Source organism: Petromyzon marinus, unplaced genomic scaffold (assembly GCF_048934315.1).
Source record: "Petromyzon marinus isolate PM22_M1 ecotype Great Lakes invasive population unplaced genomic scaffold, UKy_Petmar_22M1.pri1.0 PM_Scaffold_547, whole genome shotgun sequence".
Taxonomy (NCBI): Eukaryota; Metazoa; Chordata; class Hyperoartia; order Petromyzontiformes; family Petromyzontidae; genus Petromyzon; species Petromyzon marinus.
Window position 1 is genome coordinate 1 of NW_027423554.1, and position 17,479 is coordinate 17,479.

General features: G+C 51.1%; 1 protein-coding gene across 1 annotated transcript in view; it reads right to left on the reverse strand.

Moving 5' to 3' along the window:
- Window positions 1–2,189: 2,189 nt before the first annotated feature.
- Window positions 2,190–17,479, reverse strand: part of LOC116958315 (uncharacterized) — a gene marked incomplete at its 3' end in the record, with an annotated part of 45,514 nt that continues 30,224 nt past the window's right edge. Inside the window, exons 8-10 of the mRNA XM_076064616.1 lie at window positions 9,959–10,114; window positions 8,393–8,592; window positions 2,190–2,474 (exon numbers count right to left, since the gene is read on the reverse strand). Coding sequence (XP_075920731.1) covers window positions 2,190–2,474; window positions 8,393–8,592; window positions 9,959–10,114 — 641 coding nt within the window. The remainder of the gene's footprint in view (window positions 2,475–8,392; window positions 8,593–9,958; window positions 10,115–17,479) is intronic.

The following is a 17,479-nucleotide window of genomic DNA, read 5'->3' on the forward strand; positions in this document are numbered from 1 at the left end:
CCTCGATCCGGCCAAACAGACGCTGCTTGGGCATGCGGTGGCTGGGCATGCGGGGGAGCGACAGACCAGGTAGCTTCCACACAGCGTTAGGCAACCGATGAAAAGATATTGCCGCCTGACTGATTCGGAGTGAGACCTCTGCTGTTAAACCGGAGCCGGTCATAAGCGTACTGCCCAGGTATGGGAAACTCTCCACTCTCTCCACAACTGCCCCATCACCGATTGGGAGTTGTGCGGGTGGAGTGTCCGATGGTACAAAATACCCAGGCAGGTGCTTAGTTTTGGTGGGGCTGATGGTAAGGCCTCATCTCTTAGTGGCATGCTCCAGTCTCAGCAGCAGCGTCTTCAACTCCTTCTCTGAGTGAGCAGCAATCACCAAATCATCGGCATACATAACGTGGTTGAGCAATAGGGAGCCATCCCTTGACCGCACCTGGGCATCGATCAGCCTCCCATTGTATCTTTGCCAGATGGAAATTCCTCTGGTATTGCCATCGAAGGCTTCACGAACTACGCGGTCAAAATAGATGTTAAATAATGTGGGAGCCAGAGGACATCCCTGTCGCACCCCAAGGTGTACAGGGAATGGCTCTGACTCCCGGCCACGTAGTCTTACCCGGGCCCGCTCACCATCATGAAGGTCCTTAATGATCGTGAGCAGAGGGTCAGGTACTCCAAAAGCACGAAGAACAACCCAGAGCCCAGGCCTACTGATGGTATCATAGGCCTTGACCAGGTCAATAAAGCAGAAATGTAGGTCTTGCTGGAATTCCCTACACCTCTGCTGTAGCAGACAGACAGAAAATATGGCATCTGTGCAGGACCGCCCTTTCCTGAAACCACATCGGGGCTCCGCAAGCCTCTCCTCAGCGTGCCTGGCAAGGCGATGTTGAATAATCCTTGCCAGGACCTTTCCCGGCACACTGAGGATTGAGATGCCCCTGTAGTTGTTACAGTCTGTGCGGTCCCCCTTCTAAAAGAGGGGGACCACCAGAGCATCCTTCCAATCCTGCGGAACCCGTCCAGTGGTCCAGACTGTTGTTATGATGTCATGTAGGGCAGTCTGTGCACAAACGCCACCCTCCCTCAGCATTTCGCTTGGGAGATCATCTCTGCCCGCTGCCTTTCCTGGTCTCAGGCTCTGGATCGCCTTCAGTACTTCCTCAACAGATGGCACCTCAGCCAGCCACTCACAGGGGGTGACTTATTTCAATATTTGAGGCACCGCAGCCTCGGCAGGGTCATCCCCACTTTGTCCCACGTTGCTTTCCAGGCTAATGGAATTCCCTTCCCTCAAGACCTCACAGAAATGCTCTGCAAACCTGCAGACCTCTTGCTGGGGGTCGGAGATTGGATCACCGTTCTTTCCCCTAATGATGGTAATAGGTGTGGCGCTGCAGGTTACTTTTCTGATGGAATTAAAGAGCGATTTGTGATCGCGGGCCACTGAGGCAGACTCCATTTCCTCAGCAACCCGCGACCACCACCCATCCTTGCAGCGCCTCACGGCTCTCCGAACCTCCGAGCGAAGGCCGCGGCAAGCCTCCTCATTCTCCGACGTGGGATGCTGTAGCCAATGAGAGTGGGCCTGTCGCTTTTTCTCAGCCAGCCTGAACACCTCCTCTGTCAGCCGGGGTCACACGCAATCACGCGATGGGCTCTACCGCCTCAAACGCTCAGCCGCTACCCTTACAGCCACGATCTTTCACGGCCAACACTGCCTCCACCACCTCCACCACCTCCACCACCACCGCCTCCACCGCCTCCACCACCACCTCCACCACCTCCACCAACACCACCACCTCCACCGCCACCTCCACCGCCACCTCCACCACCTCCACCACCTCTACCGCCACCTCCACCACCTCCACCACCACCTCCACCACCACCTCCACCACCGCCACCACCTCCACCGCCACCTCCACCACCACTGCCTCCATCGCCTCCGCCACCACCACCACCACCACCACCACCTCCACTACCACCACCACCACCTTCACCGCCTCCACCGCCACCTCCACCACCTCCACCACCACCACCTCCACCACCGCCTCCACCACCTCCACCACCTCCACCACCACCACCTCCACCACCGCCTCCACCACCACCACCACCGCCTCCACCGCATCCACCACCACCACCGCCACCACGGCCATCACCTCCACCACCACCTGCACCACCACCCCCACCGCCTTCACCACCACCACCACCACCACCCCCACCACCACCATCACCACCACCACCACCGAGTCACCTGCAGCGGGCAGGCTGTACTGCGCTGTTGCGGAACGTGGAGGCAATGGGCTGAGGGCGGAGACTCCGTTCAGGGCCTGCACCTCCAGGGCGTAGAGCGTGAGGGGTGCCAGGCCGGCCACCTCCACGCGCGTGCCCGGCAGGTCCAGCCGCCCCGGCCAGAAGCTCAGGTGAGAGTCGCAGCGGATGCAGCCGGCACCGGCGCCGGTGCCGGAGCCGCCCTGCGGAGATGGAGATTCGGGGTGGGGGCGTCATCCGTCTGTCGTTCGTGTGAGTGGTGATGTGTTGTGTGTGTGTGTTGTTTGTGGTGTGTGTGGTGTGTGTGTGGTGTGTGTGTGGTGTGTGTGGTGTTTGTGGTGTGTGTGAGTGTGTGTGCTGTGTGTGGTGTGTGTGAGTGGTGATGTGTTGTGTGTGTGGTGTGTGTGGTGTGTGTGGTGTGTGTGTGTGGTGTGTGTGGTGTATGTGGTGTTTGTGTGGTGTGTGTGTGGTGTGTGTTGTGTGTGTGGTGTTTGTGTGGTGTGTGTGTGTTGTTTGTGGTGTGTGTGGTGTGTGTGTGGTGTGTGTGGTGTGTGTGTGTGGTGTGTGGTGTTTGTGGTGTGTGTGTGGTGTGTGTGTGTGGTGTGGTGTGTGGTGTGTGTGAGTGTGTGTGGTGTGTGTGGTGTGTGTGGTGTGTGTGTGGTGTGTGTGTGTGGTGTGTGTGGTGTGTGTGGTGTTTGTGTGGTGTGTGTGAGTGTGTGTGGTGTGTGTTGTGTGTGTGGTGTTTGTGTGGTGTGTGTGTGGTGTGTGTGGTGTGTGTGTTGTATGTGTGGTGTGTGTGGTGTGTGTGAGTGTGTGTGTGTGGTGTTTGTGGTGTGTGTGGTGTGTGTGGTGTGTGTGTGGTGTTTGTGGTGTGTGTGGTGTGTGTGTGTGAGTGGTGATGTGTTGTGTGTGGTGTGTGTGGGGTGTGTGTGGGGTGTGTGTGTGGTGTGTGTGGTGTGTGTGGTGTGTGTGTGGTGTGTGTGTGTGGTGTGTGTGTTGTGTGTGTGGTGTTTGTGGTGTGTGTGTGTGGTGTGTGTGGTGTGTGTGGTGTGGTGTGTGTGTGGTGTGTGGTGTGTGTGTGGTGTGTGTGGTGTGTGTGTGGTGTGTGTGGTGTGTGTGTGTGGTGTGTGGTGTGTGTGGTGTGTGTGTGGTGTGTGTGGTGTGTGTGGTGTGTGTGTGTGGTGTGTGTGGTGTGTGTGGTGTGTGTGGTGTGTATAGTGTGTGTGTGGTGTGTGTGGTGTGTGTGGTGTGTGGTGTGTGTGGTGTGGTGTGTGTGGTGTGTGTGGTGTGTGGTGTGTGTGGTGTGTGTGTGGTGTGGTGTGTGTGGTGTGTGTGGTGTGTGGTGTGTGTGTGGTGTGTGTGTGGTGTGTGTGTGGTGTGGTGTGTGTGTGTGGTGTGTGTGTTGTGTGTGTGTGGTGTGTGTGTGTGGTGTGTGTGTGGTGTGTGTGAGTGTGTGTGGTGTGTGTGGTGTGTGTGAGTGGTGATGTGTTGTGTGTGTGTGGTGTGTGTGGTGTGTGTGTGGTGTGTGTGTGTGGTGTGTGTGTGGTGTTTGTGGTGTGTGTGTGGTGTGTGTGTGGTGTGTGTGTGGTGTGTGTGGTGTGTGTGGTGTGTGTGGTGTGTGTGGTGTGTGTGGTGTGTGGTGTGTGTGTGGTGTGTGTGTGGTGTGTGTGTGTGGTGTGTGTGGTGTGTGTGTGTGGTGTGTGTGGTGTGTGTGTGTGGTGTGTGTGGTGTGTGTGTGTGGTGTGTGTGGTGTGTGTGTGGTGTGTGTGAGTGTGGTGATGTGTGGTGTGTGTGTGGTGTGTGTGGTGTGGTGTGTGTGTGGTGTGTGGTGTGTGTGGTGTGTGTGGTGTGTGTGTGGTGTGTGTGGTGTGTGTGTGTGGTGTGTGGTGTGTGTGGTGTGTGTGTGGTGTGTGTGGTGTGTGTGGTGTGTGTGTGTGGTGTGTGTGGTGTGTGTGGTGTGTGTGGTGTGTATAGTGTGTGTGTGGTGTGTGTGGTGTGTGTGGTGTGTGGTGTGTGTGGTGTGGTGTGTGTGGTGTGTGTGGTGTGTGGTGTGTGTGTGGTGTGTGTGTGGTGTGTGTGTGGTGTGGTGTGTGTGTGTGGTGTGTGTGTTGTGTGTGTGTGGTGTGTGTGTGTGGTGTGTGTGTGGTGTGTGTGAGTGTGTGTGGTGTGTGTGGTGTGTGTGAGTGGTGATGTGTTGTGTGTGTGTGGTGTTTGTGGTGTGTGTGTGGTGTGTGTGTGGTGTGTGTGTGGTGTGTGTGGTGTGTGTGGTGTGTGTGGTGTGTGTGGTGTGTGTGGTGTGTGGTGTGTGTGTGGTGTGTGTGTGGTGTGTGTGTGTGGTGTGTGTGGTGTGTGTGTGTGGTGTGTGTGGTGTGTGTGTGTGGTGTGTGTGGTGTGTGTGTGTGGTGTGTGTGGTGTGTGTTGTGTGCTCACAGCCACCACCGCCAGGTGCTGCTGGCCACCCACCCCCTCCTGTAGCCGTGCCGGCCTTCATAGGTGCTCGATAACAGCACTTGCCCCAACAGTCTATCTGGTTCATACAATCTGGCCATCCATCTGGCTCATTCCATTTGATTAGTTCCATCTGGCTTAATCCATCTGGCTCGTTCCATCTGGTTCGTTTTATCTGGCTGTCCATCGGGCTCGTTCCATCCGGCTCCTACCATCTGGTTCATTTAATCTGGCTCTGCATCTGACTCCTCGTTCCACCCGGGCACCAATCTGGCTCGGTCCATCTGGTTCGTTTAATCTGGCTCGGTCCATCTGGCTTGAGCCATCTGGTTCGGTTAATCTGGCTCGGTCCATCTGGCTCGAGCCATCTGGTTCATTTAATCTGGCTCGGTCCATCTGGCTTGAGCCATCTGGCTCGTTTAATCTGGCTCCTACCATCTGGTTCGTTTAATCTGGCTGTCCATCTGGCTCGTTCAATCTGACTCGGCCCATCTGGGTCGATCCATCTGACCCGGCCCATCTGGCTCGGTCCATCTGGTTCGTTCCATCTGGCTCCTCGTCCCATCTGGCTCGTCCCATCTGGCTCGGCCCGCTCACCGTGCCGCCGTGCCGTGAGCGGGGCGAGGCCAGGGGGCAAGCTCTGAATCTGGCTCCTCGTTCCACCCGAGCAACAATCTGGCTCAGTCCATCTGGCTCGGTCAATCTGGTTCGTCAATCTGGCTCGGTCCATCTGGCTGCTCGTCCCATCTGGCTCGGTCCATCTGGCTGCTCGTCCCATCTGGTTCGTTCAATCTGGCTCAGTCCATCTGGCTCGTTTAATCTGGTTCGTTCAATTTGGCTCGTCCCATCTGGCTCCCCGTCCCATCTGGCTCGCTCCATCTGGCTCGGTCTATCTGGTTCGTTCAATCTGGCTCGGTCCATCTGGTTCGTTTAATTTGGCTCGCTCCATCTGGCTCGGCCCATCTGGTTCGTTAAATCTGGCTCGGTCCATCTGGTTCGTTTAATTTGGCTCGCTCCATCTGGCTAGCGCCATCTGGCTCGGCCCATCTGGTTCGTTCAACCTGGCTCTGAATCTGGCTCCTCGTTCCACCCGGGCAACAATCTGGCTCGAGCCATCTGGTTAGTTTAATCTGGCTGTCAATCTGGCTCGTTCCATCTGGCTCCTCGTCCCATCTGGCTCCTACCATCTGGTTAGTTTAATCTGGCTGCCAATCTGGTTTGTTCCATTTGGCTCCTCGTCCCATCTGGCTCCTACCATCTGGTTAGTTTAATCTGGCTGCCAATCTGGTTCGTTCCATCTGGCTCCTCGTCCCATCTGGCTCCTACCATCTGGTTAGTTTAATCTGGCTGCCAATCTGGTTTGTTCCATTTGGCTCCTCGTCCCATCTGGCTCCTACCATCTGGTTAGTTTAATCTGGCTGCCAATCTGGTTTGTCCCATCTGGCTCCTCGTCCCATCTGGCTCCTACCATCTGGTTAGTTTAATCTGGCTGCCAATCTGGTTTGTTCCATCTGGCTCCTCGTCCCATCTGGCTCCTACCATCTGGTTAGTTTAATCTGGCTGCCAATCTGGTCTGTTCCATCTGGCTCCTCGTCCCATCTGGCTCCTACCATCTGGTTAGTTTAATCTGGCTGCCAATCTGGTTTGTTCCATCTGGCTCCTCGTCCCATCTGGCTCCTACCATCTGGTTAGTTTAATCTGGCTGTCAATCTGGTTCGTCCCATCTGGCTCCTCGTCCCATCTGGCTCCTACCACCTGGTTAGTTTAATCTGGCTGCCAATCTGGTTTGTTCCATCTGGCTCCTCGTCCCATCTGGCTCCTACCATCTGGTTAGTTTAATCTGGCTCCTCGTCCCATCTGGCTCCTATCATCTGGTTAGTTTAATCTGGCTGCCAATCTGGTTTGTTCCATCTGGCTCCTCGTCCCATCTGGCTCCTACCATCTGGTTCGTTTAATCTGGCTCCTCGTCCCATCTGGCTCCTACCATCTGGTTAGTTTAATCTGGCTCCTCGTCCCATCTGGCTCCTACCATCTGGTTAGTTTAATCTGGCTCCTCGTCCCATCTGGCTCCTACCATCTGGTTAGTTTAATCTGGCTCCTCTTCCCATCTGGCTCCTACCATCTGGTTAGTTTAATCTGGCTCCTCGGCCCATCTGGCTCCTACCATCTGGTTAGTTTAATCTGGCTCCTCTTCCCATCTGGCTCCTACCATCTGGTTAGTTTAATCTGGCTCCTCATCCCATCTGGCTCCTACCATCTGGTTAGTTTAATCTGGCTGCCAATCTGGTTTGTTCCATCTGGCTCCTCTTCCCATCTGGCTCCTACCATCTGGTTAGTTTAATCTGGCTCCTCTTCCCATCTGGCTCCTACCATCTGGTTAGTTTAATCTGGCTGCCAATCTGGTTCGTCCCATCTGGCTCCTACCATCTGGTTAGTTTAATCTGGCTGCCAATCTGGTTCGTCCCATCTGGCTCCTACCATCTGGTTAGTTTAATCTGGTTCGTCCCATCTGGCTTCCTCGTCCCCGCTCACCGTGCCGCCGTGCCGTGAGCGGGGCGAGGCCAGGGGGCACGCTCTGAATCTGGCTCCTCGTTCCACCCGGGCAACAATCTGGCTCCTCGGTCCATCTGGTTCGTTTAATCTGGTTCGTCCAATCTGGCTCGGTCCATCTGGTTCGTTTAATCTGGCTCGTGCCACCTGACTTGCTCCATCTGTCTCTGCCCATCTGGCTCCTACCATCTGGTTAGTTTAATCTGGCTCCTCGTCCCATCTGGCTCCTACCATCTGGTTCGTTCAATCTGGTTAGTTTAATCTGGCTCCTCGTCCCATCTGGCTCCTACCATCTGGTTAGTTTAATCTGGCTCCTCGTCCCATCTGGCTCCTACCATCTGGTTAGTTTAATCTGGCTCCTCGTCCCATCTGGCTCCTACCATCTGGTTAGTTTAATCTGGCTCCTCTTCCCATCTGGCTCCTACCATCTGGTTAGTTTAATCTGGCTGCCAATCTGGTTTGTTCCATCTGGCTCCTCTTCCCATCTGGCTCCTACCATCTGGTTAGTTTAATCTGGCTCCTCTTCCCATCTGGCTCCTACCATCTGGTTAGTTTAATCTGGCTGCCAATCTGGTTCGTCCCATCTGGCTCCTACCATCTGGTTAGTTTAATCTGGCTGCCAATCTGGTTCGTCCCATCTGGCTCCTACCATCTGGTTAGTTTAATCTGGTTCGTCCCATCTGGCTTCCTCGTCCCCGCTCACCGTGCCGCCGTGCCGTGAGCGGGGCGAGGCCAGGGGGCACGCTCTGAATCTGGCTCCTCGTTCCACCCGGGCAACAATCTGGCTCCTCGTCCCATCTGGCTCGGCCCATCTGGCTCGGCCCATCTGGCTCGGTCCATCTGGTTCGTTTAATCTGGCTCGTGCCACCTGGCTTGCTCCATCTGTCTCTGCCCATCTGGCTCCTACCATCTGGTTAGTTTAATCTGGCTCCTCGTCCCATCTGGCTCCTCCCATCTGGTTCGTTCAATCTGGTTCGTTCCATCTGGCTCCTCTTCCCATCTGGCTCCTACCATCTGGTTAGTTTAATCTGGCTCCTCGTCCCATCTGGCTCCTACCATCTGGTTCGTTCAATCTGGTTCGTTTAATCTGGCTCCTCGTCCTATTTGGTCCGGCCCCGCTCACCGTGCCGCTGTGCCGTGAGCGGGGCGAGGCCAGGGGACACGCTCGGCAGATGACGTTGTAGCGGAGGTCGTCGCGGCCGCCGGTGTCGGCCGGCGGCAGCCACTCCAGGGCCACGGCCGCGGCCGCTGTGGCCGCGGCCGTGGCCGTGGGGGACGCCGTCAGCGGAGTCACGGAGAGAGCCCGCGGCTCGGACGGAACCCCTGCGGGGCGCACGGGGAGGGGGGGGGGAGAGGGGGGGGGGTGAGGGAGGGGGGGGGTGAGGGGGGGGTGTGAGGGGGGGGGTGTGAGGGGGGGAGGGAGTGGCAACAGCTTCCATCTCCCTTGGCAACAGCTTCCACCTCCCTTGGCAACAGCTTCCATCTCCCTTGGCAACAGCTTCCATCCCCCCTTGGCAACAGCTTCCATCCCCCTTGGCAACAGCTTCCACCTCCCTTGGCAACAGCTTACATCTCCCTTGGCAACGGCCCCCATCTCCCATGGCAACAGCTTCCATCTCCCTTGGCAACAGCTTCCACCTCCCTTGGTAAAAGCTTCCATCTACCTTGGCAACAACTTCCATCTCCCTTGGCAACAGCTTCCATCTCCCTTGGCAACAGCTTCCATCCCCCTTGGCAACAGCTTCCATCCCCCTTGGCAACAGCTTCCATCTCCCTTGGCAACAGCTTCCATCTCCCTTGGCAACGGCCCCCATCTCCCTTGGCAACAGCTTCCACCTCCCTTGGCAACAGCTTCCATCTCCCTTGGCAACAGCTTCCATCTCCCTTGGCAACGGCCCCCAACTCCCTTGGCAACAGCTTCCATCTCCCTTAGCAACAGCTTCCATCTCCCTTGGCAACAGCTTCCATCTCCCTTGGCAACGGCCCCCATCTCCCTTGGCAACAGCTTCCACCTCCCTTGGCAACAGCTTCCATCTCCCTTGGCAACAGCTTCCATCTCCCTTGGCAACGGCCCCCAACTCCCTTGGCAACAGCTTCCATCTCCCTTAGCAACAGCTTCCATCTCCCTTGGCAACAGCTTCCATCTCCCTTGGCAACAGCTTCCATCTCCCATGGCAACGGTTCCCTGCTCCCCCCCCCCCCACCCCCCGTGTCGCTGTCCACGCGTCCAACCACCTGGGGCTCGACGCGGCGGTGGAGTCACAGCCACAATCACAACCACCATAACTATCACCACCACCACCACAATCACCACCACCACCATCATCACCACCACCACCACCATCATCACCATCACCACCACCACCATCATCACCATCACCATCACCACCACCATCATCACCATCACCATCACCACCGTCACCATCATCACCATCACCACCATCACCACCATCACCACCACCACCACCATCATCACCACCACCACCACCACCATCACCACCACCATCACCACCACCACCGTCACCACCATCACCATCACCACCATCACCACCACCACCATCACCACCACCATCACCGCCATCACCACCACCATCACCATCACCACCACCACCATCACCACCACCACCATCACCACCGTCACCACCATCACCACCACCACCACCACCACCGTCACCACCACCACCGTCACCTGTGCAGGCGAGGTGCGCTCCGTCAGTGTCGGCACGGTAGTAACCGGGCTCACAGGCACACGCCGTGGCTCCCAGCGACACCGCGTGGCTCCTAGCCGGGCACGGTCCACAGCCGCCCAGGCCGCCCTCTGCCTTGTACAGACCCACAGCGCACACTGCGTGTGGTTGGGGGGGGAGGTGGTGGGGGGGTGGTGGTGGGGGTGGTGGGGGGGTGGTGGGGGGGTGGTGGTGGGGGAGAGGTTGCAAAGGTGAAGGTGTCACGCTCAACCCACCCACCCATCCACCCATCCACCCACCCACCCACTTATCCACCCACCAAACCATCCTCCCACCCACCCATCCACCCACCCATCCACCCATCCACCCACCCACCCATCCACCCACAAAACCATCGGCCCACCCATCCACCTACCCACCCATCCACCCACCAAACCATCGGCCCACCCATCCACCCACCAAACCATCCTCCCACCCACCCATCCACCCACAAAACCATCGGCCCACCCACCCACCCACACACCGATCCACCTACCCACCCACCCACCCATTCCACCCACCCACCCATCCACCCACCCACCCATCCACCCACCAAACCATCCACCCACCCACCTATCCACCCACCCACCTATCCACCCAGAAGAGGAGGAGGAGGTGGTGGAGGATGTGCAGTAGGAGGTAGTAGTAATAGTAGTAGGAGATAGTGGTAGTAGTAGTCGTAGTAGTATCAGGTAGTAGGATGTAGTGGTAGTAGTAGTATCAGGTAGTAGTAGTATCAGGTAGTAGGAGGAGCTAGTGGTAGTAGTATCAAGTAGTATCAGGTAGTAGTAGTATCACGTAGTAGTAGTAATGTAGTGGTAGTGTAGTAGTAGTGGTAGTAGTAGTATTAGGTAGTATCAGGTAGTAGTAGTGTAGTAGTAGTGGTAGTGTAGTAGTAGTGTAGTAGTAGTGTAGTGGTAGTGTAGTAGTAGTGTAGCAGTAGTGGTAGTAGTAGTATCAAGTAGTAGTAGTATCAGGTAGTAGTAGTATCAGGTAGTAGTAGTAGTAGTATCAGGTAGTAGTAGTATCAGGTAGTAGGAGGAGCTAGTGGTAGTAGTATCAAGTAGTATCAGGTAGTAGTAGTATCACGTAGTAGTAGTAATGTAGTGGTAGTGTAGTAGTAGTGGTAGTAGTAGTATTAGGTAGTATCAGGTAGTAGTAGTAGTAGTGTAGTAGTAGTGGTAGTGTAGTAGTAGTGTAGTAGTAGTGTAGTGGTAGTGTAGTAGTAGTGTAGCAGTAGTGGTAGTAGTAGTATCAAGTAGTAGTAGTATCAGGTAGTAGTAGTATCAGGTAGTAGTAGTAGTATCAGGTAGTAGTAGTATCAGGTAGTAGGAGGAGCTAGTGGTAGTAGTATCAGGTAGTATCAGGTAGTAGTAGTATCACGTAGTAGTAGTAGTGTAGTGGTAGTGTAGTAGTAGTAGTATTAGGTAGTATCAGGTAGTAGTAGTAGTGTAGTGGTAGTGTAGTAGTAGTGGTAGTATAGTAGTAGTGTAGTAGTAGTGTAGTGGTAGTGTAGTAGTAGTGGTAGTAGTAGTAGTATCAAGTAGTAGTAGTATCAGGTAGTAGTAGTATCAGGTAGTAGTATCAGGTAGTAGTAGTAGTATCACGTAGTAGTAGTAGTAGTATCAGGTAGTAGTAGTATCAGGTAGTAGTAGTATCAGGTAGTAGTAGTAGTATCAGGTAGTAGTAGTAGTATCAGGTAGTAGTAGTATCAGGTAGTAGTAGTAGTATCAGGTAGTAGTAGTAGTATCAGGTAGTAGTAGTATCAGGCAGTAGTAGTAGTAGTATCAGGTAGTAGTAGTATCAGGTAGTAGTAGTATCAGGTAGTAGTAGTATCAGGTAGTAGTAGTAGTATCAGGTAGTAGTAGTATCAGGTAGTAGTAGTATCAAGTAGTAGTAGTATTATCAGGTAGTAGTAGTAGTATCAGGCTGTAGTAGTATTAGGTAGTAGTAGTATCAGGCTGTAGCAGTATCAGGTAGTAGTATCAGGTAGTAGTAGTATCAGGTAGTAGTAGTAGTAGTATCAGGTAGTAGTAGTGGTAGTATCAGGTAGTAGTAGTCGTATCAGGTAGTAGTAGTATCAGGTAGTAGTAGTATCAGGTAGTAGTAGTAGTAGTATCAGGTAGTAGTAGTAGTAGTATCAGGTAGTAGTAGTAGTATCAGGTAGTAGTAGTAGTAGTAGTATCAGGTAGTAGTAGTATCAGGTAGTAGTAGTATCAGGTAGTAGTAGTAGTATCAGGTAGTAGTAGTAGTATCAGGTAGTAGTAGTAGTAGTATCAGGTAGTAGTAGTAGTATCAGGTAGTAGTAGTAGTATCAGGTAGTAGTAGTAGTAGTATCAGGTAGTAGTAGTAGTAGTATCAGGTAGTAGTAGTAGTATCAGGTAGTAGTAGTAGTATCAGGTAGTAGTAGTATCAGGTAGTAGTAGTATCAGGTAGTAGTAGTAGTAGTATCAGATAGTAGTAGTAGTAGTATCAGGTAGTAGTAGTAGTATCAGGTAGTAGTAGTAGTAGTAGTAGTATCAGATAGTAGTAGTAGTAGTATCAGGTAGTAGTAGTAGTATCAGGCTGTAGTAGTATCAGGCTGTAGTAGTATCAGGTAGTAGTAGTATCAGGTAGTAGTAGTATCAGGTAGTAGTAGTAGTATTGTCACGTAGTATCAGGCTGTATCAGGACGTAGCGGGAGGCAGTTCTCACGTTGGCAGGATGAGAGGCTCTGGTCTGGGCTGGCCCCTGGACTACAGGCACAGTAGTATCAGGCAGTAGTAGTATCAGGTGGTAGTAGTATCAGGTAGCAGTAGTAGTAGTAGTATCAGGCTGTAGTAGTATCAGGCTGTAGTAGTATCAGGTAGTAGTAGTATCAGGTAGTAGTAGTATCAGGTAGTAGAAGTAGTATTATCACGTAGTATCAGGCTGTATCAGGAAGTAGCTGGAGGCAGTTCTCACGTTGACAGGATGAGAGGCTCTGGTCTGGGCTGGCCCCTGGACTACAGGCACAGTAGTATCAGGTAGTAGTAGTATCAGGTGGTAGTAGTATCAGGTAGTAGTAGTATCAGGTAGTAGTAGTATCAGGTAGTAGTAGTAGTATCAGGTAGTAGTAGTATTGTCACGTAGTATCAGGCTGTATCAGGATGTAGCGGGAGGCAGTTCTCACGTTGGCAGGATGAGAGGCTCTGGTCTGGGCTGGCCCCTGGACTACAGGCACAGTAGTATCAGGTAGTAGTAGTATCAGGTAGTAGTAGTATCAGGTAGTAGTAGTATCAGGTAGTAGTAGTATCAGGTAGTAGTAGTAGTATCAGGTAGTAGTAGTATTGTCACGTAGTATCAGGATGTATCAGGACATAGCGGGAGGCAGTTCTCACGTTGGCAGGATGAGAGGCTCTGGTCTGGGCTGGCCCCTGGACTACAGGCACAGTAGTATCAGGTAGTAGTAGTATCAGGTAGTAGTAGTATCAGGATGTAGTAGTAGAATCAGGTAGTAGTAGTATCAGGTAGTAGTAGTATCAGGTAGTAGCAGTATCAGGTAGTAGTAGTATCAGGATGTAGTAGTAGAATCAGGTAGTAGTAGTATCAGGTAGTAGTAGTATCAGGTAGTAGCAGTATCAGGTAGTAGTAGTATCAGGTAGTAGTAGTAGTATCAGGTAGCAGTAGTATCAGGTAGTAGTAGTAGTATCAGGTAGTAGTAGTATCAGGTAGTAGTAGTATCAGGTAGTAGTAGTATCAGGTAGTAGTAGTAGTAGTATCAGGTAGTAGTAGTATCAGGTAGTAATAGTAGTATCAGGTAGTAGTAGTATCAGGTAGTAGTAGTAGTAGTATCAGGTAGTAGTAGTAGTAGTATTGTCACGTAGTATCAGGATGTATCAGGACGTAGCGGGAGGCAGTTCTCACGTTGGCAGGATGAGAGGCTCTGGTCTGGGCTGGCCCCTGGACTACAGGCACAGTAGTATCAGGTAGTAGTAGTATCAGGTGGTAGTAGTATCAGGTAGTAGTAGTATCAGGTAGTAGTAGTATCAGGTAGTAGTAGTAGTATCAGGTAGTAGTAGTATTGTCACGTAGTATCAGGCTGTATCAGGATGTAGCAAGAGGCAGTTCTCACGTTGGCAGGATGAGAGGCTCTGGTCTGGGCTGGCCCCTGGACTACAGGCACAGTAGTATCAGGTAGTAGTAGTATCAGGTAGTAGTAGTATCAGGTAGTAGTAGTATCAGGTAGTAGTAGTATCAGGTAGTAGTAGTATCAAGTAGTAGTATCAGGTAGTAGTAGTAGTATCAGGTAGTAGTAGTATCAGGTAGTAGTAGTAGTATCACGTAGTATCAGGCTGTATCAGGAAGTAACGGGAGGCAGTTCTCACGTTGGCAGGATGAGAGGCTCTGGTCTGGGCTGGCCCCTGGACTACAGGCACAGTAGTATCAGGTAGTAGTAGTATCAGGTAGTAGTAGTATCAGGTAGTAGTAGTAGTATCAGGTAGTAGTAGTAGTATCAGGTAGTAATAGTAGTAGTATCAGGTAGTAGTAGTATCAGGTAGTAGTAGTAGTATCAGGTAGCAGTAGTATCAGGTAGTAGTAGTATCAGGTAGTAGTAGTATCAGGTAGTAGTAGTAGTATCAGGTAGTAGTAGTATCAGGATGTAGTAGCTAAATCAGGTAGTAGTAGTAGTATCAGGTAGTAGTAGTAGTATCAGGTAGTAGTAGTAGTATCAGGTAGTAGTAGTAGTATCAGGTAGCAGTAGTATCAGGTAGTAGTAGTAGTATCAGGTAGTAGTAGTATCAGGTAGTAGTAGTATCAGGTAGTAGTAGTATCAGGTAGTAGTAGTAGTAGTATCAGGTAGTAGTAGTATCAGGTAGTAATAGTAGTATCAGGTAGTAGTAGTATCAGGTAGTAGTAGTAGTAGTATCAGGTAGTAGTAGTAGTAGTATTGTCACGTAGTATCAGGATGTATCAGGACGTAGCGGGAGGCAGTTCTCACGTTGGCAGGATGAGAGGCTCTGGTCTGGGCTGGCCCCTGGACTACAGGCACAGTAGTATCAGGTAGTAGTAGTATCAGGTAGTAGTAGTATCAGGTAGTAGTAGTATCAGGTAGTAGTAGTATCAGGTAGTAGTAGTAGTATCAGGTAGTAGTAGTATTGTCACGTAGTATCAGGATGTATCAGGACATAGCGGGAGGCAGTTCTCACGTTGGCAGGATGAGAGGCTCTGGTCTGGGCTGGCCCCTGGACTACAGGCACAGTAGTATCAGGTAGTAGTAGTATCAGGTAGTAGTAGTATCAGGATGTAGTAGTAGAATCAGGTAGTAGTAGTATCAGGTAGTAGTAGTATCAGGTAGTAGCAGTATCAGGTAGTAGTAGTATCAGGATGTAGTAGTAGAATCAGGTAGTAGTAGTATCAGGTAGTAGTAGTATCAGGTAGTAGCAGTATCAGGTAGTAGTAGTATCAGGATGTAGTAGTAGAATCAGGTAGTAGTAGTATCAGGTAGTAGTAGTATCAGGTAGTAGTAGTATTGTCACGTAGTATCAGGCTGTATCAGGTAGTAGCGGGAGGCAGTTCTCACGTTGGCAGGATGAGAGGCTCTGGTCTGGGCTGGCCCCTGGACTACAGGCACAGTAGTATCAGGTAGTAGTAGTATCAGGTAGTAGTAGTATCAGGTAGTAGTAGTAGTATCAGGTAGTAGTAGTATCAGGTAGTAGTAGTATCAGGTAGTAGTAGTAGTATCAGGTAGTAGTAGTATCAGGTAGTAGTAGTATCAGGTAGTAGTAGTATCAGGTAGTAGTAGTATCAGGTAGTAGTAGTAGTATCAGGTAGTAGTAGTATCAGGTAGTAGTATTGTCACGTAGTATCAGGCTGTATCAGGAAGTAGCGGGAGGCAGTTCTCACGTTGGCAGGATGAGAGGCTCTGGTCTGGGCTGGCCCCTGGACTACAGGCACAGTAGTATCAGGTAGTAGTAGTATCAGGTAGTAGTAGTATCAGGTAGTAGTAGTAGTATTATCACGTAGTATCAGGCTGTATCAGGACGTAGCGGGAGGCAGTTCTCACGTTGGCAGGATGAGAGGCACTGGTCTGGGCTGGCCCCTGGACTACAGGCACAGTAGTATCAGGTAGTAGTAGTAGTATCAGGTAGTAGTAGTATCAGGTAGTAGTAGTATCAGGTAGTAGTAGTATCAGGTAGTAGTATCAGGTAGTAGTAGTATCAGGTAGTAGTAGTATCAGGTAGTAGTAGTATCAGGTAGTAGTAGTATCAGGTAGTAGTAGTATCAGGTAGTAGTATCAGGTAGTAGTAGTATCAGGTAGTAGTATTATCAGGTAGTAGTAGTATCAGGCTGTATCAGGTAGTAGTAGTATCAAGTAGTAGTAGTATCAGTCTGTATCAGGTAGTAGTAGTATCAAGTAGTAGTAGTATCAGTCTGTATCAGGTAGTAGTAGTATCAGTCTGTATCAGGTAGTAGTAGTAGTAGTATCAGGCTGTATCAGGTAGTAGTAGTATCAGGTAGTAGTAGTAGTATTAGGTAGTAGTAGTATCAGGGAGTAGTAGTAGTATCAGGTAGTAGTATCAGGTAGTAACTGTATCAGGTAGTAGTAGTATCAGGTAGTAGTAGTAGTAGTATCAGGATGTATCAGGAAATAGTAGTATCAGGTAGTAGTAGTATCAGGTAGTAGTAGTGGTAGTAGTAGTATCAGGTAGTAGTAGTATCAGGTAGTAGTAGTATCAGGTAGTAGTAGTATTGTCACGTAGTATCAGGCTGTATCAGGATGTAGCGGGAGGCAGTTCTCACGTTGGCAGGATGAGAGGCTCTGGTCTGGGCTGGCCCCTGGACTACAGGCACAGTAGTATCAGGTAGTAGTAGTATCAGGTAGTAGTAGTATCAGGTAGTAGTAGTATCAGGTAGTAGTAGTATCAGGTAGTAGTAGTATCAAGTAGTAGTATCAGGTAGTAGTAGTAGTATCAGGTAGTAGTAGTATCAGGTAGTAGTAGTAGTATCACGTAGTATCAGGCTGTATCAGGAAGTAACGGGAGGCAGTTCTCACGTTGGCAGGATGAGAGGCTCTGGTCTGGGCTGGCCCCTGGACTACAGGCACAGTAGTATCAGGTAGTAGTAGTATCAGGTAGTAGTAGTATCAGGTAGTAGTAGTAGTATCAGGTAGTAGTAGTAGTATCAGGTAGTAATAGTAGTAGTATCAGGTAGTAGTAGTATCAGGTAGTAGTAGTAGTATCAGGTAGCAGTAGTATCAGGTAGTAGTAGTATCAGGTAGTAGTAGTATCAGGTAGTAGTAGTAGTATCAGGTAGTAGTAGTATCAGGATGTAGTAGCTAAATCAGGTAGTAGTAGTAGTATCAGGTAGTAGTAGTAGTATCAGGTAGTAGTAGTAGTATCAGGTAGTAGTAGTAGTATCAGGTAGCAGTAGTATCAGGTAGTAGTAGTAGTATCAGGTAGTAGTAGTATCAGGTAGTAGTAGTATCAGGTAGTAGTAGTATCAGGTAGTAGTAGTAGTAGTAT